Source organism: Schistosoma haematobium, chromosome 4 (assembly GCF_000699445.3).
Source record: "Schistosoma haematobium chromosome 4, whole genome shotgun sequence".
Classification (NCBI taxonomy): Eukaryota; Metazoa; Platyhelminthes; class Trematoda; order Strigeidida; family Schistosomatidae; genus Schistosoma; species Schistosoma haematobium.
The window spans coordinates 28,936,098-28,962,707 of record NC_067199.1 but is presented as its reverse complement, the minus strand read 5'-3'; the positions used below and the strand labels follow the sequence as shown (position 1 = coordinate 28,962,707).

Here is a 26,610-nt window from a genome sequence, read left to right as displayed (position 1 = left end):
ATTGATATAATTTAGCCTGCAGATAATTTAAGGATAACAAATTGAATGAATATAAGACACCGGTATTTAGGCGTTTTCTATTGTCTATCTGGTATGCTCCAGTGAATAAAGGTTCTTTCACCATTATTTTCATTGTTTATTACGTTACGGAGAAATAGTAATTAAAGTGAATTAACTCTCCGTGTCACATCTTGGAACTGTTTGTAATAAATAACTACAATAAGGAACAAGAATTAAGGTGATCTACCACCATGTTAAACTCACCCTTTATAATAGTGTGGTTAAAACTGTTGGTTACTTTTATTAATTCAACTGAAAAATGTATTTATATGTTGGATTAATTACAGTCAATTAGTTCCCACTATTTCATTCCGAGTTTGAATTTCTCAGATGCACCAATGTAGTTCAACTAAGAGAAATGTTTTCCAGTCAAAGGTGTTGCTATCACATGTCTCATTGAAGACACTAAGTAGTGAAACAACACTTTGCACTCTTGCTCAGTTTGAGTTACTGGATATAACATAGATGACCACAATTCTGTGAAATAGGGGTAGAAAATGATTATAAAGATCAAGCTATGTTTAGCACTGCATTTGTGAAAATATTTAGACAAATTTATGTGGATTTCCCCAGTAAGAAATGGTCACGAAATAGGTGACGACAAAATTCTCGACCATCATAGCTTTCTGATACGCCACTTGTCTCATAAAGACGTGATTTGTCAGAACAAACAAACAGCAAAATATTGCATACAAAATTAATTGACAATAGGAAAAACACAACCTGACCTCCGAAAGCATATGATCTGTCTCCATACGTGTTCACCATTGCTCACAAATCACTGTCAAACATCTGAAACACGTCCAATTAGATGTGCTTTTTCAAATCCACTCGTTTGTGTATCATTTTCTACTGTCAAATCTCATTTTCGGATTTAGCAGTTCAGAAGTCCACATTATCTAGGGATTTTAGACTGTACATCTTAATCTCAATCTAGATATTTTGTTTCTTTCTATTTATCATTTTATATGCACATAGTCAGGACTAGTTATCTAGGTAGTAGAACGGAAATTTCATAAACTACAAAATTCCATCTTATAGAATCCAACACCTGAGTAGTACTGATTAATCCTAACGTTTCCAATCACAATAACCTGAAAGCTAATCAAAATCCGATTTACAATTTCACACTAAGTAACATTGACTCTCCACACTAACATATTTTGGAATACGACTATACATTTACAAACAGAAAAACTTCATTGTCAAACGCTGTTCAGTTAGAACTTATACTCGTAGATAAATCACCTGAACACACACGAAAATGGAAAGTTTGGGGATGTTTGTGTTATTAATGAAGACATGTATTAGCATAATCCATTGTGTTAACTTCCACTTCAGGTCTGATAGTTAAATGATAGTGAAATGTCTAAATAGATAGGATTACTTACGTCATAACCACACCAACTTCCGAAACCTATAGATCTACTGTAGGTTAACAGTTTTATTATTTTCATGAGAAGTCCCTAATTCGTTCTTATAATAAATTATCTAATCAAATTCTAATAGCAAACAGATTTGAAGCTAACTTCATAGAACAGTGAAATCCATAATACTACATTCCACTAAACTCTGCATGTAGCTCTCCTAGAGATACCGCCGCTCCCAAGCCTGAGTAAAGGAGGAGGGTTGGGGATGAGGTCGGCAACCATATACCATAGAAAAATGTCATGCTAAAAAACGCCAACCAGATTCAACAAATAAATCTCTTCCCTGTGATTTGAAGGAAGAATTATGACGCCTCATGACGAATGAGGATATGTGTTAACTCAATCCATTGTGTTAACTTTCACTTCAGGTCTGACAGTTATATGACAGTCAAATGCCAAAATAGATAGGATTACTTATGTAGTAAAACCTTTCAATTCATTTGAAAACTTACATGACTTTTAAATATTCTGTTAGTCATAACATTTCAGAACTTTTTTTTACTATTGATTGTTAATAAACGAACTCCCATATGAATTATGAAGATTGGATAAGACGTTGTGATCAGAAACACATACTGGATGGTATATTTTAAAATGTATATTTTCATATGTGTTACTTATTTACGCCTGTTACCCCTGACCATGAAGTTCATAATTCAACTTAACGTAAACCTGATTCAAGTTAACATTGCAAACTAGTCATTAAAACACCAAATTTTGTATAACCATCCTAAGTTCACATGCTATGACTTTAAACGATGAACACTGCCGTAAATCTGGTGTTAAGTATGTTTTCTATTCTCCGTCCATATTCACTTCTCTCCGACTCTTTTGCATATTGTTTCATACTACTTATTTACATTCAGTAAATAGTAGTATTCCTAGTAATTCCTACACATATGCTTTATCGCAAGTTTGTCCTGTAAGATTCTGAGATGTTTACATATACTTATAACATCTATTGCTTTTATCATCATAATTACTTTATCTCGATCACTGTAACAGTTATCCACGATTTTGTACATTTGCTTAACCCTTGTTTAAACGCAACGGTTTCCACATTGTTTGCACTTGGTTCGGTTTTTGCTTGTTGATAAACTGTTACCAAGTTTAGACGCAACTAACAGCTGTCTTTTGCACTATCGAAGCCATTTCTTATTTCATACAAAAGGACACGGTAAACGCAGTAGACACCTCATAAGATGAGATTTGTAACTAAGTTTTGTATATTATTCAACAAAGAACCGCCATTTTAGACAAATCGTTGAATCTCCATTGGATGAATTGGACGCTTCGATAGAACTAACACCTCGCCAGTTTTCGCATTAATAACTGGCATTTATTCATTGAATATTCTCCATTCATACATTAGTCTTTTAATATGACGGGGATTTTTAAACAATATGCAAAGTACATTTTATCATAAGCTTTCACAATCTCATAATGGGTTGAAAACACCTAACACCTTTTCGTTTTTGTCCACACATTCAACATCAACCAGTATTTGTACGTTTTGTCATAGTTATATGTTGCATAGGAAACCATGGTGGATGTGTGAGTGAGAAACTGATTTCAACAGAAAAAGTCTTGCTAGAACCTATTGTAAAATTTTTATTTTTCTTCTCTTAACCATCCATCTGTAACTTCTTCAAAATATATAGCTTTTTCAGATCAATTCGTGTTGCATAGCTTTGATAAAGCTGATTTTAATCCAGAAGTCAGAGATTACGAGATACGGTTTGTTACATTCTCGTTGCCTATCACTTATACTTAAAACGATAAACCATTACAATTCACACGCCGTAAAATAGGAACAAAACCGACTGGGACGAGTGAAGATCCATTCACTCGAAAAGACGATAAACAAAGTCGGAAATACCCGCACTAGCATATTCATTTGTAAATCAATTAGATTATTGATTACAAAATAGCCACATATGAAAAATGCCCAGAATCATGACAAATACTGCACCGACTAATCACCATACTAAATTAGAAACAGAACTAATGTTGAATAGAAATCACAATGAGTGGTAAATGTAATTTTTTCTTCTCATGCCGTCATATCACGGTTTGCACATATTTTATACGCAATAAACACTTCCTTCGCGTTTTTCGATTGTAGAATTGAATGAAATATGTCTTGCACCAAAGTACAAAAACGTTTCTATATTCTAGCTGGTAATTCATAAATCATGCACACCTAAACTGCCTTCATTTATTTCAACGCTATTTTATTTATTAAAACCGAGAACTTCCTTAAACTATGAGAGAGCACGACTAAACCTTAGACTGACTATCTTTAGATCTTTGAGAAGTGCAGTACCTCAAGAATCAGCGCTTGTATAAATGCTCTCTCATGTGTATGTATATATAAATATATATACAAAGACCAGAATTGTTTTTATTCAGGGAATAAGACTTGCAATATATGCTGTTTAAATGTCTAGTTACCAAAAGAGCTTTCGATAAGAAAGATCATTTATCTCCAAATATTGGATATTCGAAATTCATAGTCAAACCGCAATCCAATATATTTCGTTCTAAGCTCACACCAAAAGCTTCGAAATGAAATTTCAGTCATCTTAGACATAGAAGGTTCCATCAGATCATATTGTTATTCTAAGTTCTTACTTTGAGTTTGTGAGCAATTTAGTTTCTTACGCTTCCAAGGGACAAGTTGGCTCTTACGGTCTTTATTCGTTCAAACTAATTATTCTTTTAAATGGATACACGAACTAATTGATCGAAAGCTTCCCATACTCCATATTCTATTTCAGAAATCGTCGAAAATGTGAGAAATTAACATGCGTTCATAACCAAATTTCATAACTGCGGAGAGTCTCATTCTTCACAAAGAGTGGAATTCTGGACAATAAATGCTTTTAGTAACACATCTAGGTATCTTTTATCTAGTGAGTGTACATTTGGAGTCAATCCTCGGTCCATTTCAAGCAATCCCAAATTATTTCAAATCCTGGATCATACGCAATGCGCAATATTGACAAGATAGAGCTTCCACTTGCACGGTTATAAGCTTTGAATTTAATAATACCTGAGCACAGAGACCAATCGATCCCTTGAAATGACTTCACAGTGGTAATGGACTGTGTTTACCCTTAATGAAAATATTCTCCAGGTGATACAAATTCAGTTGACGTAATAACTCTGAAATTAAATGCTTTTCAATAGGTGAGGTTAGTTTGATCATTATAAAAACCAGTCAGAAGCACCAATTCTCAAAAATAATATACATCTGACATCCATATTGCATTCCTTAACAGTTTATTCCAACAATTTCAACAAGAGATATAAACTCATATCCGTAGAATTTTCAATCACTATTGAATGAGATTGTTAGTCTGTCACGGTTTTTAATGACTTCACAACCACGTACATGTACAAGTTTTTAGTTCGATATGACATGGTCACTAACTAGCATTTATATACGTTTCACATTTGGATGTCTCTCCTTCAATCATTTAGCATGGAATAACGTTTAACTCATTTCTTGTTGGAATTATAGTGACTTTAAAACAGTATAAATCTTTACTTTGTAAGTACATCATTTACTCAAATACATGGATTTTGTGCCGTCATTCCACGACAGAGAATCTAATCTAGGTCTACCATCAAGTGTGCAGTCATTTTGCTTTTCACTTTTACAGAGCTTTACATGACATCACTATGAATTTTAAAATCAAACTAACTATTCACTGAAACAGAACACACTTCGAAATTCGGTTCTTACATTGGCGAGTAACAGACCCAAAGGTTTAACTTTCAACTATTTTGTTACTCAAACGATATTTGTTATCATCAAAGCAAAAGAAACTGAAGTTTTACAAGCATGTAATTAATTAAAAATAGGTAAATTTTTAGATGAATAATAAGACAACAGTATAAATAGAAATTAACTGACAACTACATAATCGTATACAACCTGAATCTAACACGACTTAAATTCACCAGTGTTTAAGCAATGTTCGTATTTCCGGTGGAGATAATTGGTTGGTTAAAACAGCTTGATTTTCGGACATGTGTAAGTCCAATTAGCTAACAACATTTGGTTGGCATAGATTTGGTTGATGCAAACTAAAGGTAAATTATATGAAAACAAGTAAGATTATACTGTTCTGAACGAAATCACGTATGAGACCTACTTACTGATTTCCACGTTATGTGTTGTTTGTAATGGACAAACTTTAAGTCTAAATAATCAAAATTCTATTGAAGTAAGCTATTTAAGTGAACATATATTTGTTTGTTTATTATCATAAATACTATGTTTCTATCAATTCCACTGGTTTTATTGTATGTTTAATAAACGAACTAGATTATCGAATGGATAAACACTGGTTATCAACATCCACTAATTTCAAAAGAGTGAATGAATCTCAATCTGTATAAACAATGAAAATTATATCACTTGTGTTTGTAGATTATGATAATGTGTCCATATTCAGTTATGAATCTTAACTACAGAAACTGACTCGAATAGCGACATATAAAGGAGGGTAGTATGACGAACATGCAGTACTAACGGTGTAAGTAATACTGTTTACCGAGAAAGAACTACACACTGCATTTACTTGTAAAGCAATTTGCAAAACAATTCATCGAATACACCATTAGCACATCTTCCTTGAATTATCTTTTACAAACTTCTTTGTTCTTTCATTCCCGTTATTACTCCAGTTCCTTTTGTTTTTCTTTCCTTGCTACGCATTTTTCTCTTCTGTCTGTAAGGATCCTACTTCCAGTTCCTGAAACATTCTACTTATATCTGTTCATATAAGTAGAACACAATACACCACATATAGTGGCAAAAATCTTGTCTGGTTGCATGAACATTTTTCAGTTCGGTCCTACAAATTCGAAGGGAGACCTTGAACATTCAATTGATTGTGATCATTGAACTAACACACATGTTGATTTTATGGCCATTTATAGAAACCTTAGAAATCTACCAGGATCCTCAATACAAAAGCTTTAGTTATCCATTAGAGGAACTCTGAACTTTGTACGCAAATGGAGTATTTCCTAGTTTATCACTTACATTATCCTTAACTCATTGTAATTATCTGATTTTCATTTCACAAATGTCAAATTTTTTATCAAATTATCCATAATTTTATCTCACATTTGTTTCACTTAATCCTTCTGGCACCTTCAACTATAAAAGCAAAATATATCAGATGTCCTACTCTACTCTGACTGATCCAACATCAGTTCATTCGCTTTAAGTTTTAGTTCATATTTGTGCATTCAATTAAACAGAGTGATGATATTTTCGCTGAAATTCGTAACTCCATATCCCTTACCATTCCATTGTTCAGCCACTCGCATCTTGCAAAATGACTCAAACAGTGTATTGTCAATTGATCCAGTTGATGAAATCCATGGTACGACACTTGCTGTAATGATTTCAGTTGACGTATTCAAAGTGTTTTGATACATGAATGAGTTGATTGAAATCCATGTTTTTCCAAAGTTCTTACTCATCATTACACCTCCACCATTTGCTCCCAAACCGAACAATATGCCAAGTGGATTTGTGTACGCTATAATCTGTTCAACAAATGGTCCCATGTCTAGAAATTAAAAGTTAGGTATAATAAGATTTCCATTATTCGTATCAGAGTATTACTGAACAGAATGTTTGACGAATATGTTTCTCGTAAATTCGTACTAAGAATATCTTCAATCAGTGAAATTTGAATAATATCAATGAACATACAATGTGAAAATCATTTCTTACTGAAGGTATTTTCTACCACTTTGTTAATTCGATCCTTCAAAAATCTGAATCAATTTGGAAATGTTCTTCATTTACATAACGGTTTAGCTTGTAGAGTTGGATGTTTATGCCTAATATTTTGTATTCATAAATAATATAATTAAATTTCACTCAGATAACAGACTAAAAAGGAGACTATTTCTCATTTTTGTCAGAGTAATATGTCATTATATTAAGCGTTTAGAATTTATGTAATCAGATACTGGATTCAGAGACAATTTTGTGACATTCGAATGTTCGCTAGAGCCTCATGTGATGTTTAGTAATCATTGTGGGTGATGAAATAGTGGTTGTTTATCAATAACCAAATAATAATTTTGAAGAGTCTAAATATGTATGTTTCTAACAAAATCAATATCCGTATGATTGTTTAGTTTGGACTTTGGCTAGACTAAAATAGTTCGCATATCCAGTATATTCAACATTGCCTAACACAAGAAGCACCACAGGAGTAATAAATGGTTTACTGTTTAGGATGGTCGATTTCTTTGATTCTAACAAGAAACATCCTTCAATTTATTTGTCTCAATCATCTTGAAGTGCTAAAACATATTCAGATAATCACAAGGGCAATGTATTCCGATTCTAAACAACTAAAACACACAAAGATATAAATTAGATGTTGTATATATAGACTGTTATTTGTTAATTTATTAATGAATGAAGGCTAACATTATGGTGAAAACGACCATGTAATACTCACAACTTGGAGAAACTCAATTCGTCAAGCTTAGAGTTGTAATGTATTTCTGTCGAAATGAATATTATTGCAACGAATCCCTGAATAAACTTAGTCTTTCAACTATAAATAATAGCATTCGACTAATAACAAAACTGAAATTTCTATGATAACTTACCGATCCATATTCTGTCAGGTAATTTGCTAATCATAAAGCAACGTTTCTCCAAATCAAATGACCCCTTCATATTAAATGCACGTCCACAGTAAAACAGACGATCACGAACATTTAAGAATGTATCTGACTGACGACTAGGCAACGGCACAGCAGGATTCCGCAATGCCTTGTAATGAGGCAAATCACATGGATCTGAATACAGAAATTTACATCAAGATTAATTATTATTATCTACCACAGCATCATAGTTTGGCACTGGTCCATTTCATATGATTAACATTGTATGCGTGAACGGTATTGTATAACAAAGATGAAACAAAAGGATATTCAATAACATTCATTAACATATGATAGTCCTATAACATGTCCAAACCTTCTCAGTCAAATATGTATGCGTACATCAACCTATAGTTCGGTGATGGATAGTAAATTTATTTAGAATCCACCTTTGTATTGTTTCATGGAAGTTCTCAAGTGTGTCTATCCAAACATGAGAAAGTTAAACCTCCCTCCCTCCCTTAAATGTTCAAAAACAGGCTGCTGTACCTACATTAAACCTACCATAAAAAGATCAGTTTTGATTTACTTTCCAAAGTAGCGTGACTATTGTCTTTTTCTATTATCTCGGTTGCTTTACATCACTTCCTCCAATTGACAAGGCAAATTACGATGAAACAGTTAAGACTATTTTGTGCTAATATATTGCATACTTCTAAATAACAAATTAATGAGTTCTGATGTGTATATTTTATTCAGTAACTATTACTGTTGATTTTCTAAGTTGGTTGGTACCATGTGCTTGAGAGTTATGCAACTAATGTTACGTCACATGGACATTCATTATTAAGAATGACCATCATTGAAATTAATACACAATGATCGTAGATCTTGTTTGAAACTCTGAACTGCTAAGTATTTGACTATATGAGGAATTTGCGAAATGTTACTTGCTACTCAATCTATCGATAACTAGACTAGGAGAAGTTCAAGCAAAAAGTAAACCGTACTTGCAGTGCACAGAATGTTTTGAGAATATTTAAAATTTTGTCAAAATCTGTCCAAATGCATTTGGTTTTCTGTCTGATGTTCATCTTTGCATAAGTATATTGTTCCTATCCTGATATTTTAGTAATATCAGTCGGTTGACTATCGGTGACATTACAACACTCAGTTATACGAAATTCTTAACAAAAGGGAAAAACTCTGAATTATTTACAACTTTTGGTAAAATTAACAGTCTGTCTAGTAAACTGATGAGATTCGAAACAACTGGACAGACTATGTCGCATTGCACAGTTGTCTTGTTTAAAAAACCAAGATCCTTGACTTAATGTGAGAAATTTCGATTTTTCTAAATCATTTTGGCCAACACGGATAAATGTCTTAATTAATGTTGATATATCTTGTCAATCCAATTCCTTACAATACAGTCCAATAAAACGTTTACCACGGAATGTTTCCATGCTAAGAAATTATCTATACATTTGTCGACACAAATGGTTCTTAAAATCAAGTTGCGTTATGCAGTTTTTATCATAGTTGAAATGAGCAAGAACAAAGATTTTAGCAGAATAGCATGAATGCATTTTATCTCGTAGGTTCTAGTTAGCTGCTTACAACCTGTGATATTTAAAATTATAATGACATAATGCATTAAAGTTACTTACATGAAAGAGTTTGGTTGGAAGACATATTCATATAGTATAGCAAGAGTGTAAATTAAAATTCATAGACTAAATGTTGTAAATATATACCTTGTGTGAAATAACATTCTAAAATACTAATTGTGACAACGGTTCGAAGGGCTAGAAACAAGTGATTACATAATTCGTAAACATTGATAGGAATAAAACGAGTAGAGCTCAGTTGATAAAATGAGATTATTAATTTGGAAAATAGTTGAAACAAAACTCAATGATGAAATAAATGCAAGAAAGAGTTTAGAGAAAAGGAAAAAAAGATTAAACGAAAGAATATTAGTCACCAAGGCAAAGAGAGATTAATAACCGTCTCCTTTTGGACACATAAGTCAGGTTTCTGACACCTGATGGAAATGGCTTCAGCAAATTTCAGAAGCGAGCTCTACTCATTTTATTCCTATGGAAATAAAATGAATTCATGCTATTCTGCTAAAATCTTTGTTCTTGCTCTTTCCAACTATGATAAAGGGAAATATGTGTATGAAAATTCATCATGGTTGTAACATTGCTTTTGGGTAAAAAGTAAGATGGGAAACAGTCATCGAAATAGTGGATTTCACTTATAAACTGGTGAATAAATTATATGACATAAACTTATTTTTTATGTTGCATTCACAAATCGGTAGCTATAAATAGTTTTTAAATAATATACAGAAATAAAACTCACATGAGTATGTATGGTAGTCAAGTTCTACATGTATATGAGATCTAAATTTGTAAAATTTTGATCTTACACAGCCACTAAAGACAGAAATATTGCGTTCATACGGTTTACATACAACTTCGATTAGAACTGGGTATTTTTCAACAGATGTCCGAGACGATTTGAATTTCAATCGGAAGATAGCTGTGTAGCTTTTACCAAAGTATAAATGACCAGTCTAAATAGAGGAATAAAAGAAGTGATGACAAACAAGTGTTGTTTCTGAACAAATTGGACGTATATAAGTAGTTCAAATGATTAACAAATATTGAGTATTTTTTTTCAATCCAACCATAAGTCTAAGCTAATGTTAAAAAAACCACACATATATCGGTCTATCAAGTGTCTTCAAAATAAACTGCCTAGAATAAGGTTAAATGAATAATTGTGAATCTCAAAACTGAATATGAACAATTCCATTTCATAGTATTATATGAAAAACTTAAGAATACAAAGACTACAGCTTCAGTTTTACAACAGTACAAATGATTTAAAACTGACATATGTAACTCTGTAGTAAATTGGTTTTCCTAAAATGTCAAATAAGTTCAGCTAAAAACGGACATAGAACATTACAGTAGGATTTCTATTGATTATTGTCAAACACGATGTATGTAATGGAAATATTGTATCGTGGCCGGGTTCGGTTTTAAAAATATTATCGCTTTGACTGTGATCAAATTTACCATGCCGTTCAATCAACCGATTTCGCATACAGACTGTTCTCTTATAAATATATATCTTCATGCTTGTATAAGGTAGCATTTATGACTGACCGTTTGTGAGAGCCCACGCACTTAGTCCTTTTATCCGCTTAATTTGTAATTGCTTAAATCTCTTGAATCTTCGCATACACATGCATATATGGTGGCTTGTTAAGCAGCACTCATTAATTGGTCTTCATCACCTTGTGAGTATCAGTTGTTCTATTTAAGCGTTGCCTGAAATAAGCTATTGGCACTAATTTATTATTTCGACTTCTGGAAATAATACCCCGTCAAGGAGTTATAATGACGACGGTTATTCGGGCGATTATTAGAAGTCGATAACGCCAACGGAATGTTTTACTTTAAGCAATAAGTTTTCTAGTAGAAATCTGACTGGTCATTTCAAGTCTGAAAAGTTGGTTATCTAACTCACAAGAATGCTACATTTTGAAATTTAAATGACACTTCATTTTCGAATAATTGGAAAACTTTAATATACTGCCATAAAGAACAACCGATTATTCATTTCAGAAAACCTATGTGAAGTTATTTCTCAAAATAGAATTCAGTTCATGTGAGACTTTGAAAAACTGTTTGCAAATCTTTAATAATATTTTTACAAATGACATGAATGTTACCAAAGATTGGGAACAAATCACAACAATCGGAAGCAAACTATTTCTGCTTGTCAATGCCTTACGTTCCTTTCGTTTAATACAGTTTACGTTTACCATGTTCGAATCTGTGAAATTTTGTGATTTAACTTCAATATGCAACAAAACGCATAAGCTTACTGTGAACTGAACCGACTTGGATACTGGATTTAAAGCAGTTTTCAATGTTATATCATCTGTATTCCCCGTTTTATTAAATACGTCAATTGACTGTATCTGTGGACTGAGATAGAATATTATTGACTGTCTTTCGCATTCCAATCCGGTACCGTTCATCATTTGAACCAGAGTTTGAAGATAAACTTCATCCCTGTGTACAGCATTGGAAATAAACAATTTGAAAATAAAGTATTGAAACAAGCTACCCTGATCATAAAATGTGGTAGTAATTGTACTACAAAATATATAATGTAAAATATCATATTGACTGAGTATTGTGCACAGTTGTCTTTACGGATCGATTTAGAGGTCTAAAAATGACTAAGTATTCATCAAATAATTTGTATTATACTCCACACTACATTTGGTCACAAATTCACACTTTTATTGCGACCAGTGAAGTTCAGTCCTTGTTGGGTGTGAGGAAAGTACTTGTCATAGACAATGGAAGGTCGTAACGCAATCTCGCTACTTGATTAGACATGTACATCATTATATATATGAATGGTTTAATGACCAGTTTTCTCATGTGTGCAGAAATCTAAATGTTTATGCTTGAATAACTGACGGGATTTTGAGATATAAGACATTCATTGAATATCCGTTAAATAAATGAGCTGCATTTCCCGCAGATAGAATTACCTCACTTGTTTTGATGTTCTTTTTTCTGAAATACAACTACATTTTTGTTGTCTGACCACTTACCTGTTTAATCAGATCACTAAAATCTTCACGCGTCCTCAACTATCTCAATATTCTAATAAACCAACAGTGTCATCATGAAGATGTTTTGAATGAAAGAGTAATAGTTTCAATAGAAGGTGTGTTGTTGACACCTTCTAAAAATGAGGAAGAATAAAAAGGTATACTTGATATCTGATTAAAAACCAACAAACGAAATTTCTGATGATCAAAGTGTTCTGTTAATTAATTTACGGTTGACTATGCACTTGACTGGATTGGTCCACATGAAACAAAATTATAAATGTTAGTCAGGTTTACTTTTGGTATTATTCCATTGGTTTGGAAATCATATGGTTCAACATATCAGAAACCATCCATAAATGGGACTCCATATATGACTTATAATTAGAAGTAAATTTTGAAACAAACCACGTCTGGTAGAGGAACTCCGATTGGAGTCCCTCCGGAGGCTACTGCTGGTCTCAAGCCCGGATAAAGGAGGAGGGTTGAGCATGGGGTTAGCGGCCCCATTTCGTTGAAAACTAACTCGCTAAAAATACGCTAACCAGAAAAAATTATTTAAACTACTTAAACTCTGCCCTGTGAATCAGAAGGTCTTCATTTACAATAACTATGAAGCCTCATGATGAAAGCCGAGTTCCTTCGGAAGTTACGAAGCCCCTTCTGACAACCAAAGCAACCATTTCTTTATGTACATGGAATGTTCGTACAATGTGGGACACCGGGAGAGCTTTCCAAATTGATGCAGAAATGAGGAGATACGACCTTGAGGTGCTTGGGATCAGGGAAACATATTGCACGCAAGTTGGACAAAAAAACTGACTTCATGAGAGCTTCTCTTATAATCCGGCCATGAAGAAGAAAATGCTCAGCATACACAAGGAGTTGCATTGATGCTGTCCAAAGAAGCACAAAATGCACTTATAGGATGGGAATCTCCCGGACCCAGGATTATCAAAGCCTCCTTGAAAACAAAGAAAGAGGGCATTTCAATGAACATCATCCAATGCTATGCTCCTACCAACGACTACAATGAAGACGTTAAAGATCAATTCTACGATAGGCTGCAGTCAATCATCGAGAAGTGCCCAACAAAGGACCTGACTATTCTGATGGGAGATCTATATGCCAAGGTTGGAATGGACAACAACGGACATGAAGACATCATGGGACGACATGGACTGGGAGAAAGAAACGAAAATGGTGAGAGGTTCGCAAACCTATGTGCCTTCGACAAACTGGTCATAGGCAGCACCATATTCCCACATAAACGCATACACAAAGCCATACGGAATTCACCGATCACACTACACAGAACTAAATCGACCATATGTGCATTAATAAGAAGTTCAGAAGGATCATGGAGAACTTGAGGACCAAGAAAGGAGCTGATATAGCCTCAGATCACCACTTTCTGATTGTCATGATAAAACTGAAACTCAAGAAGTTCTGGACAACGGAGTGGACAACATCACAAAAGTTTAATACAGCCATTTTTGGAATACTGAGAGACTCAAAGAATTCAAGATAGTCCTCAGCAATAGGTTACAGGCACTTCATGATCTACTCAATGGCGGGGGAACTACCATGGAGAACAAATGGAAAGGGATCAAGGAGGCAATCACTTCAACATGTCATGAGGTTCTGAGCCACAAGAAACACCATCGAGAAGAATGAATCACTGTTGATACACTGGATAAGATTCAAAAATGAGGAACAAGAAGGCAGCAATCAATATCAGTCAAGGCACAGGCTGAATACACAGAGGCAAACAAGCAAGTAAAGAGAAGCTTCAGAGCCGACAAACGTAAATATGTGGAAGATCCAGCAACGACGGCGGAAAAAGCTGCAAGAGAAGGAAACACGAGACAGCTGTAGGACACAACAACGAAGCTCGCTGGAAGTTATATTAAACCAGAACGATCGGTGAAAAGCAAGGAAGGCAAAGTAATCACCGACATTGAAGAACAGCGAAACACGTGTGTAAAACACTTAAAAGAACCTTCAGGTCGACCAGCCCCACTAAACCCACCCAACATCGAAGCAGCACCCACGGACCTCCCAATCAATGTTGGCCTATCAACAATTGGAGAGATAAGCATGGCCATCACACAAATCAAGAGTGGCAAAGCAGCAGGACCAGACAACATTCCAGTAGAGACACTAAAAGCAGATGTAGCAGTAACTGCAAGGATACTCCACATTCTCTTCAATGAGATCTGGGATGAGGAACAAGTACCAAAAGACTGGAAAGAAGGACGCCTGATCAAAATACCAAAGAAAGGAGATCTCAGCAACTGTGATAACTACAGGGGCATCACTCTTCTCCCAATACCAAGAAAAGTTTTCAACAGAGTATTGTTAAACAGAATGAAGGACTCCGTAGACGTCCAACTTCGAGATCAGCAGGTTGAATTCCGTAAGGATAGATCGTGTACAGACCAAATCACAACTCTACAGATCATTGTGGAACAATCAATTGAATAGAACTCATCACTCTACATCAACTTCATTGACTACGAAAAAGCATTTGATAGCGTGGACAGAACAACACTATGGAAGCCGCTTCGACACTACGGCGTGCCTCAAAGGGTAGTCAATGTCATAAGGAATTCCTATGATGGCTTAAACTGCAAAATCGTGCATGAAGGACAGTTGACAGACTCGTTCGAAGAAAAGACTGGTGTCAGGCAAGGTTGCCTACTCTCACCCTTTCTCTTTCTCCTGGTGATCGACTGGATTATGAAGACGTCAACATCTGAAGGGCAACACGAGATACAGTGGACATCTAGGATGCAGTTAGACGATCTAGACTTCGCAGATGATCTGGCCCTTCTATCCCAAACGCAACAACAAATGCAGGCGAAGACGACCAATGTAGCAGCAGCCTCAGCAGCAGTAGGTCTCAACATACACAAAGGGAAAAGCAAGATTCTCCGATACAACACAACATGCACCAATCGAATCACACTTGACGGAGAAGATTTGGAAGATGTAAAAACCTTTACATATTTAGGCAGCATCATTGATGAGCACGGTGGATCTGATGCAGATGTGAAGGCGCGGATCGGCAGGGCAAGAGCATCTGGGACTCAAAGCAACTGTCAACAAACACCAAAGTCAGAATTTTCAATACAAATATCAAGACAGTTCTACTGTATGGAGCGGAAACCTGGAAAACTACGAAAGCCATCATCCAGAAGATACAGGTGTTTATTAACAGTTGTCTGCGCAAAATACTTCGGATTCGTTGGCCAGACACTATTAGCAACAACGTACTGTGGGAGAGAACAAACCAAATCCCAGCGGAGGAAGAAATCAAGAAGAAGCGCTGGAAGTGGATAGGACACACATTGAGGAAAGCACCCAACTGCGTCACAAGACAAGCCCTCACATGGAATACTCAAGGTTAAAGGAGGAGAGGAAGACCAGGGAACAAATTACACTGAGAAATGGAGACAAACATGAAAAGAATGAACAAAAATTGGATTAAACTAGAAAGGAAGGCCCAGAACAGAGTGGGCAGGAGAATGCTGATCGGCGGCCTACGCTCCATTGGGAGTAACAGGCGTGAGTAAATAAGTAAGTAACGTCTAGTAGAGGATAAATTTTATAATTTTGCTTTGAGATATATTTCATATAAGTAACAAATATAGGTCAGACAAATTATTATAGCCATTGTAATCTCCCACACTTGATTCTTTCAAGAATTGTATTTTATGCATTCACCTCATAATGCTTCTGACCAGCTGGAATTCGGCTAAACAAACAGACCGAACAGTTTTAGTATGAACCATGAACAAATAATTGAAAAGTGATACTGGGTCAAAACAGTATTCCTTAGAATCAAAATCATGTTTTGTACACATAGTGTGCGGTGTGCTATTATATTGATGTAAGTAGTATATTATGCGAGTCAGGAACGTAATGTCTGGCAGCAGAAGATGAGGGGAAGATCAACAAAAAAAGAGCGAGAACACAATGGAATTTGTAAGAAAACGCATGAGCAATGGAATGGGAGACAATGGATTGGTGTTTGCAACAGAAACAGTCCAGTTTGATATGATGCACTAATATTTTACAAATTGACTATTTACTATATGGTATTCAGATTTTATTGAAATAGTCTGTAACGACTGTGCTAAGTTCATTCGGTTGTCCCCACCCGTGTTCTTGTTCGCTACAATATTTCACTTTATTATTTTAAAGAGAGAAAGAACAAAAGTTGGTGCAGAATAATATGAATTCATTTTATTTCGTTAGGTTCTCATCAGCTGCTTACAACCTAAAATATTTGAAATTCAACGTTATTATAGATATGGAAATATTTATACAACAGAGGACGATGAAGGATGAATATATGTAACATGATGTAGCAAAGATTTCGTTAGAGTTAATGAGGTCATAAAATTTTTGTTTCGACTATATAGAGTTTGGGAAGGAAGGTTCCAGAAGATTGAAATAGTGATTAGAAATCAAGGAATTAAAACACACTAGATTATTATGTAATAAATAATTGAAAATAGATTAACGGTAATAAAGAGAGATATGAATTGAAATTGGTCAGTTAAGAATGATGTAATTATAAAATTCAGAAAGAGTTGGAATAACGTAATCAATAAAAGGGGGGGGTAATGTTACCAGGGTAAAGAAAGATTTATTACTGCTTCTTTATGTATACAAAGATCTGGTTTTAAAATTTTGATTGCTATCGCTTCGGCAAATTTCAAAAGGTTTGAATTTGATTGTTTGTTGATCACCTTGAAGGACTCCAATATATCGACTTCGTGTCCAGTGTCAAGGAGATTTCCTGCGATAGCACTGCTGAGTGCTTTTAGTCCGTTTAATCTCAAACCGTTCGGAATATGTTCTTTGAATCGGACGTAGGCTCTCCTTTCTGTTCTACCAATGTAACTGCTTTGGCAGATATGTGTAAATTTGTATACACAGTTGGTGGTAACGTGAAAGGGATATCTGTCGACCTTTGATTGTGTCAAAGAACATGTTGTTTTGGACAGAACAATCAATTTAGCTGCAGGATATGTTTTTGTCAGTGCAGTTTTTAGTCTCATATTGATTGACCCTGTGACATTATCGCCTTTGAATTTGAGTTGAATAAAAACAAGTTTTTTTATTTACTGTAGTTTCTTTGGGTATTTTATGTTCACGTTTTCCATATTTCTCAATAAATTTCAATGGGTATCCGTTATTCCTTAAACACTTTTTAACATTCATAACTTCCTCCTCTATTGTATCGGCAGTGCATATTCTTTCTGTTCTGTGAAACAATGTTTTGACAAGTTCCTTTTTTATAATTGATTGGACAAAAGCTGTTGAAATTGAGATAAATCCCATTCCAAGTGTCTTTCTTATAAACTGAGCGTTGAACTGTGCCATCTTTTCTTCGTTTCATGTTGATTATTACATACGATGAAGGTATCATCAACACACCTCGAATAATACATCATTTCATCAATCGCTCGTTTGAGTTTGGTTCTTTCGAGGTTATCCATGAAAATGTCCGCTAAGACGCGGCCTAACGGATTTCCCATTGCTACACCATCGGTGTGTCGGTATATGGTATTGCTGAATTGGAACTGAACGTCTTTTGTACACATGAGTAATGGTCGTTTGAATTCTATTGCTGGTAGAGGTAGGATGTCAGGATGCTGACAAATTATGTATGTGGTATTTTTGTCAACAATGATGTCACATCAAAAGAAACCATAAACTTACCAGCAATATTTATGTGATTCGTACTGTCAGCAAATACAAATGAATCCTTTAGTGTATAGGTGGCTAGTCGTTGACGAAGTGGTTCTAATTTATCTGCAAGCCATCGTGCAACTTTTTGGTATGGTGAATTGACCGTTGACAGAATAGGTCTAAGAGGATTATCTTGTTTATGTATTTTCGGTAAACCATGCATGTGGGGCAAACGAGACTCATGAGGTCGTAGGTTATTGTAAGTAGAATTATCGATCATCTTTTTTAGTAGGTCTCTGAGTACTTTCGTGATTCTTTTCTCAGTGGAATCAGTTAAGTCTTTGTTACATTTTTCTAACTTGAATCTCGTGTGCTTACACACAATAGAATTCATCTTGAAGAAATAATCTGTTGTGTTCATTAGAATCACTGCATAAACTATTTCCCTCCCAAACTCTATATAGTCGAAACAAAAATTTTATGACCTCATTAACTCTAACGAAATCTTTGCTACATCATGTTACATATATTCATCCTTCATCGTCCTCTGTTGTATAAATATTTCCATATCTATAATAACGTTGAATTTCAAATATTTTAGGTTGTAAGCAGCTGATGAGAAACTAACGAAATAAAATGAATTCATATTATTCTGCACCAACCTTTGTTTTCGCTCACTGATTTTGAACTGAACGAAATAAAAGCCGAGAAACTGGAGAACTTTACACTATGCTAATGAAGCAGAACCACACGAAATGTATTGCCACCTGTCGCCAAAACAGTGGTTTTCATAATGATTCTAACCTGAATCACTGATTTCTATTATTATTCTGACCGAGTGCAAACCGACACCGTGGACGAAAGGTTGGAATCATTTAAGCATAAAGCGCTAAGAGTATTTCGAACATAACTTTTATGTAGTTTTTACACATAAACTACTGGTGACCTGGAGAAGGTGACTAAACTCATGTTAAATAATAACACTGTGTGGCATGAATGACTGGAGTTTGACATTAATCTGTATCTCAAGGTAATTCGTTTTCAAATCAAATTTTATGACGTTGACTTAATGGTAGCTTGGTAGTCAAGTAACACAATAGACTGATTAAGGTATTTCTTGTGGTAGTGTTGTACAAATGGCTACGAACCAATATCATTTCATACTGATATTGACATTGTAAGTTGTTGGCGATTTACACTCGGTTTAGATGCTGATAAATAGATCCTGAGATGCGCTAGAAGAATACTTAACAGAATAATTACAATCTGTGTACTTAATATACTATTGTAAAATAAACTCATTTGTAATAGGGAATCGACTATATGAAAGTATAAACACAATACGAAGGTCAGAATATTTTGAACAAACCGATCAGGGCAATCACTGGATGCAACCAGTGATAATTGAGATGGTATAACTTTAATTGAAGGTTTTTCCAAGCCAGTTCTTACACAAGTTACAGATAAGTTGGTGAGTTTTGTAATATTATTGAATCGACCAGTGAATTGCAGAAACCAGACAGTCCCATTTTCAACACTTTTACTATCACTTAACTGGATATCCACTGAAAGGATGGCAGTGTTGCGCATTAGAGGTGCACTAACGGATCCTGTAAATTGGAAATAATGTTCTCATAAGTAATTCATGCAATTTAGATTCTAGGACAATGTATTTGTATTAAATTAATGGTAGGCCATCCAAGCAACACTTAAATTAATTGTATGATAATATAACAAAAAGCAGAGCAGACGTTCCTGGAAATCTGTCACTCATTTGAACATCTGGAACATGTATTGTTTCTGCCAAAAGTTTCATATTACAATCCGAGTGGATTTCAGATTACCTAAAGAAATCCTTATCACAAGTAAATGATTATTCAACCACAGAAGGTTTGTTGAGGTTATTGAATCTCTTGGATTACATCATGGATTTTATCATGGATTAATGTTACTAGGACGAAACGGCCGTCCAGTGCTTCCAGGTTTCCATGGTGGTCTAGCTTCAATTGACTCATGATTTCTATCTGTGAAATATGCCTTTGTCTGTATATTCTTATTTTTCTCCCGACCCCATAAACAATTTTCATCTAACGGTTCGTGTTCTGATATATTGGAGATCGGGGAACAGTATTGGGGTCGTACTGGCATATCTGAAGTTGGTCAATCTATAGAATTCAGAGTAGCCACCACGTGGTCCATAGTAATTTCAGATTACCCAAAGAATTCCTTATCACAGGTAAATGGTTATTTAACCACGGAGGGCTTGCTGAAGTTATTGAATTTCATGGATTACATCATGGATTTTATCATGAATTGATGTTAGATAAATAATGATTGAAAGTCAAGAAGCATTGAACGGTTGATTCGTTCTAATACTGGACTCTTTGACAGCGTACATTCACGACCCACCTGGGATAAAACACGGACTCACAGTAAACCTCTGACACTTAAACAACTGAGCTGGTATATTTATATTATAATCTCGAAAAACTATTTGCATAAATGAGTTTGTAGGTAGCATCACCAAGGTTTGACTTGATAATTTCAAATAAATTGAGCATTGGGTAGATTGTTATAAATAAAATAATATAATTGTAATATCCCAATGAGTAGAAAAATGAGATTTTCTGACCTAAGCCTCTTCTTCAGAGAATTAATAGCCAGATTAGAATTAGCCCAAAATTAATACCGCCATGGCACAACAGGAGAACTCCAAAGAATCTTAAAACAACACATAATTAAAGTATATTATAGAACAGCGAACACACTTCGAGATAATTTAGTTCGCTTGAAATAAATACTCCCCTTTATGTCAACAGAGAACTGTGTATACAAATTAGGATGTGCCGATTGTGATGCTTTCGATGTTGGAAATTCATCTCGCGAAATCTTAACTCGAACCAAAGAATATCTTAGGTACACAAAGAAACTATCGAATAATCCCGTAGAACTAGATAGACTTCAAATTAAATAGGCAATAGCAATTCACTCCATTTTCAACAACCATCAAATCGATTTCAAGAACATCAAAATATTACAAAAGGGTTTTTCCAACTATAAAGAATGGAGAGTAGCTGAAGCCTTCCATATAATGCTTAGTCCTACCGCTCTCAATACAAATGAGGGCCTCACTATACATCTAACTTGGACTATCGATCGAAGCTACCATGTCTAATATCATTTAAATATCACACATATTAAACTATCCTTTGTCGCAACAAATGTCACATTTCTTCATCCCAGACCTTGCACACGTACACACAAATTTACATATATGTCGCTTACAAATCACATTGACCGAAATGAAATGACATTTGCTTGTTCAGACCTGTTTTTTACTGATCGCACATACTTTCTTGCGTTCTTCCTTTTTTACTATTTAAACCTGCATTCATTTTAATTTCTTTATCAATTCTCTGAGGAAGTGGCTTACTCTGAGTCACGAAACGTCTGAAAATCTCATTTTTCTACTAATTGGGATATTACAAATGTATTAATTTACTTATATTCGCATAAACATTCAATTTTGTTCTGAATCATAGGATTATCGTTGTTGTCTAAAAAGATAAAAAATATGAATCCCATCCATTAAACCTAAATTTAATGATCAACTCACCGATATTAGAGATATTTTCAAAGTGAATTATCAGGCGATCGATTAGGCCTGTCTGATTATTTGGTTCATAGGTAGATGAATAAACAGTTGTCAGTGGGACTAAATTTGAACCCAAGCTTATTCTGAAATCAATGATACTTATTATGGTCTCATTGTTATCATTTGCTCCACCTCCACTAATTTCTACAGACGAGTTTGGGTAAGTGGAATTCAGTGGAAATATATACTTCACAGTAATAGTTGTTCTTTCACCTGGCTGAAGGTTAACTCTGATTGGAAGTAATTCGACCAGTATCTGAAAGGAAAATATTTGAAGTCATATTATCGCAATCATAGTTGAATGTTGCTGAAACTTCGAATAGTTTTGTAGTTCAACTTTCCCAAATACTTCTGTTATATGCGGAGGAGAATAAATGAATGGTACGGCCGAGAGTGGGGAGAGTCGGCTCTCCCTCTCGAAATACTCTCACACGGCCATGCCTATACAGCCTCTGCCAGGGAAGTCCTACTCACTGCCTTCTCGTGGCGAAAGTGTTGTTTACGAAAATGAGAGGACGAAAAGCGAATATCCGGCGCTTTAACCGGATCTCAAACCATTGGTGCACATGGGCTCCAGTATCCTGAGGGAACAAATGGCATATGAACCAATCGTTGGTCACCGGCTACCATGGGACTGCATCTCCTTACGATGCTCCACTGCCTTGTGGGTTAGACCTTTACGTCAAAGGCTCCGGGTGTGGCCCTCCAAGAAAACCACCTGCTTCGGTTTGGGCACCCGGGTAGTATCGCAGCCCACACACAAATAATGAACTGAACTGTCTATGGCTATGGAAACTAAATCTCTTGCTTCAACTAACATTCAAATGATTCAATTACTAATGTTAATAGTATTATTATTATTTACTACGTTATTATTCACCCTCTATTATTCCTTCTCTGTCTATACTTTTTTTTTCGACTTATACAGCAGCTCGCCCATGGTGGAAATTCGACTCTATCTAAACGCTCTCGAGTCACTATCCGGTTAAAAATTGTATGTTACCACCGAATACGAAGAGTAAACAGTTTTTCTGAAACCACGAGCACCATTCAAACTGGCTGCCCTCAACGTTCGCACATTTATGCAGGTCGGACAGCAGATATGGTTGGCTGTCTTTAGAAAGTCTTGATATCGACGTTTGTTGTCTATCTGAGACCCGTATTCAAGACTTTGGTGAAGTACTACAAATTCGCTCTCCATCTGTCGCTTCAAAAGGCTTCTTTTACGTGCGTTTATCCGGGGACCGTGTGGCATCTTTGTCTGGTCTTGCTGTCGCACTAAGCGCTAGAGCTGAGGCAGCACTAACCAATTGTATCCCCATTAACAGTCGATTATGTGCTGTTAAATTAGAAAGTTCCATCAAAGTGAGGAAAAATCGGCTTGAGAAGCGATGTCTTTTCGTCATCTCCGCCTATGCCTCGACAGATTGCAGCCTGGATGCAATCAAGGATGAGTTTTGCCACCAGTTATCTGTTCTTCTCCAGAAAGTGCGTTCGACAGATATTGTAGTACAGTCAGTTGTGGGTTCGCGAAACGTCCCGCTTATAAGCACTGGGTTTCTGCAGGTTCCTTACAACTCATTGAAGCCCGTCGGTCTACTCCGGGTGACCGTAAGTTTGACCATAAACGAAGGATTTTACGTAAGGAAATTGGGCAAAGCTTGCGTAAGGACCGAGAAGCCTGGTGGTCGAAGCGTGCTAATGAGTTGGAAGCAGCAGCTGCATCTGGTAACTACCGGAAGCTCTTCCAACTCATCCGAGCCACTGGCAGCAAGAAGTCTGGTGTGAGTGAAACAATCTGCGAGGATGATGGGATGCCAATCACTGACATCCATCGACGTCTTGGACGATGGGCAGAATTTTTTGAATGGGAGTTCAACTGGCCTGCTGCTCCAGCAACATCGATCAGACTGTCCTGCCCTCCATGGCCGGTGACGACTGATCCACCAAACGAGGAGGAAGTCCGCAAGGAACTCCAAATCTTGAAGCGTTACAAATCACCTAGCCCAGATGACTTATCTCCAGCTCTTTTTAAAGATGGTGACTTTCTGACCAAGGTACTGACGACGTTGTTTACAAAGATTTGGGAACTAGAGAGTGTACCAACGTCATGGAATGAGTCGATAGTTGTCCTTATCTTTAAAAAGGGTTCACCTCGTTCCTGTAACAACTATCGGGGGATAAGTCTACTTCCGATTGCGTCCAAGCTATTGGCTTCCGTTATAGTTCGTAGGTTGTTCGAAACCCGAGAAAGATTGACTCGCGAGGAGCAGGCTGGGTTTCGTTCTGGTCGAGGATGTATTGATCATATCTTCACCCTCCGCCAAATGTTAGAACACCGCCATACTTATCAAAGGCCAACAATCGTAGTGTTTCTTGACATCAGGGCTGCCTTCGATTCGTTGGACAGCACTGTTCTCTGGGATTGTCTATTGAAGAAGGGTGTGTCTGAGAAGTTTATTAACATCCTAAAAGCTCTATATACAAACACTTCAGGCAGAGTGAGGCCATACAACCACCTCTCTCCATTGTTCCATTCAAGCAGTAGGGTTAGGCAGGGTTGCCCAATCTCACCATTCCTCTTCAACTTTGCCATCGATGACATTCTGGAAACAGCTCTGATGAATGTAAGTAATGATGGTGTGGATCTGTTGTCTGGAGAAAGACTTCTCGACCTTGAGTATGCGGACGATATTGTCTTACTGTGCGATAATGCCCAAGGCATGCAATCCGCACTTAATCAGTTGACAATCAGTGTCCGTAGGTATGGTATGTACTTTGCACCTTCGATGTGCAGAGTACTTGTACAAGACTGGCAGGATTCCAATCCTGTACTCACCCTGGATGGTGAGCAGATAGACGTAGTCGAGAAGTTCGTGTATCTGGGTAGCTGCGTAAGTGCTGGTGGGGGTGTGAGTGATGAAATCAATGCACGTACAGTGAAAGCCAGAGTGACTTATGCCAATCTGGGCCACCTTTGAAGCCTTCGTGATGTTGGTCTGGCTGTAAAAGGTCGGATCTACAACGCGTCGGTGAGAGCAGTTTTGCTCTATACTTGTGAAACCTGGTCTCTCTGAGTTGAGGACGTTAGACGACTTTGTGTTCGATCATCGCTGTCTCCGAAGGATTGCTGACATTCAGTGGCAACACCATGTTAGTAATGTAGAGGTTCGGCATCGTGTGTTTGGGCATAGAGATGATAATGCAGTTGATGTCACCATCTTGAAACACCGACTTCGGTGTCTTGGACATGTTCTATGAATGTCGTCTCAGAGAATTCCACGTCGTGCATTACTTGCCGACTCTGGGACTGGTTGGAAGAAGCGGAGAGGTGGTCAGTGCATGACATGGTGTCGTGGTATGAAAGAAAGCTGCAAAGGACTGGCTTGTGTTGGTCCTTCACGACTCCCTGGTTGGGGTCAGAGAGATGGTGCTACACAGAGGCTAGAGACGTTATCAGATATGGCTCAGAATAGAAGCCAGTGGCGATCCTGCTGTAACCTTCTTTTACTTCATAAAAAAGGGTTGTGTCTCCCTTACCTGAAAGATTTCTTCTGATTGTACCTTTCCGTTCCCTCATTACTACCACACTACCTTACACCAATCTCTTCGTTATTGCTTTCTTTGTTTTTACGCTCCTTACCTTTTTTTTCTTTTTTCTCTTCGAACTCTCATTGTTTTGCGTGGCGCATATATATATATATATATATATTCATATTCCTCTTATCATAAGCTTTTATTTAACCAGTAGACTATTGCTATACGATTTATCATTCATAAGTTATGTCAGGTTTATTAATTGAAGTCTCCCACAACCACAGCTCATTTTGGCTTGATCTTGTCCTATTCCTGAGAGTTAGAAGGTATTCAATCAAAGGAGTTATGACTCCTCATTGTGATGGTCAAGTTCCTTCAGAAGTTACGAGGCTGATGTCTTTTCTAACAACCAGAGAAACCATTAATGGAACGCTCGTACAATGTGGGAAACCGGAAGAGTTGTAGTGGCATTGGTCATTAACCACACAATCTTCAAAGCTGAACACAAGACTACTCGGGAAATAGATATTTAATATTTAACACTGAGAAATACCTAACGATAGAAAAGGCGAAAACAATGAATTGAATGAATTGGAGTCGATCGAATGGAATGGCTCGGCCATGCAGGCGTGGTCCCTGCTGAATGTTGCCTTATATCTTTTATTCATATTAAATATATTGTTCTTTCTCTAGCCTATGCTTGTTCCCCATCATGTATTGGTAAATTTTATGATACAGTGAGTTGGTGTAGACGATGATGTGACTTCCACGTAAGATCTTAAAGATGAGGCAGTTATATCGTGACAAATCTACAATTTTAGGATTAGGCCTATTACTAGAGCAGTACTAATATCATAGTAGACCATAGTTTTACAGAGTCATCCAAATTGCTGCAGAAATGAAAAGATACAAACTGG

General features: G+C 36.2%; 1 protein-coding gene across 1 annotated transcript; it reads right to left on the bottom strand.

Moving 5' to 3' along the window:
* Nucleotides 1–5,505: 5,505 nt before the first annotated feature.
* Nucleotides 5,506–20,091, bottom strand: MS3_00010939 (uncharacterized protein; the record flags this gene model as incomplete). The annotated part of the gene is made up of 6 exons (XM_051219351.1): nt 5,506–5,585; nt 6,815–7,084; nt 8,148–8,339; nt 10,515–10,728; nt 12,052–12,241; nt 19,871–20,091. The coding sequence occupies 6 exons, from the start codon at nt 20,089–20,091 to the stop codon at nt 5,506–5,508; spliced, it is 1,167 nt and encodes a 388-aa protein (XP_051066712.1).
* Between the last annotated feature and the right edge of the window lie 6,519 nt (nt 20,092–26,610).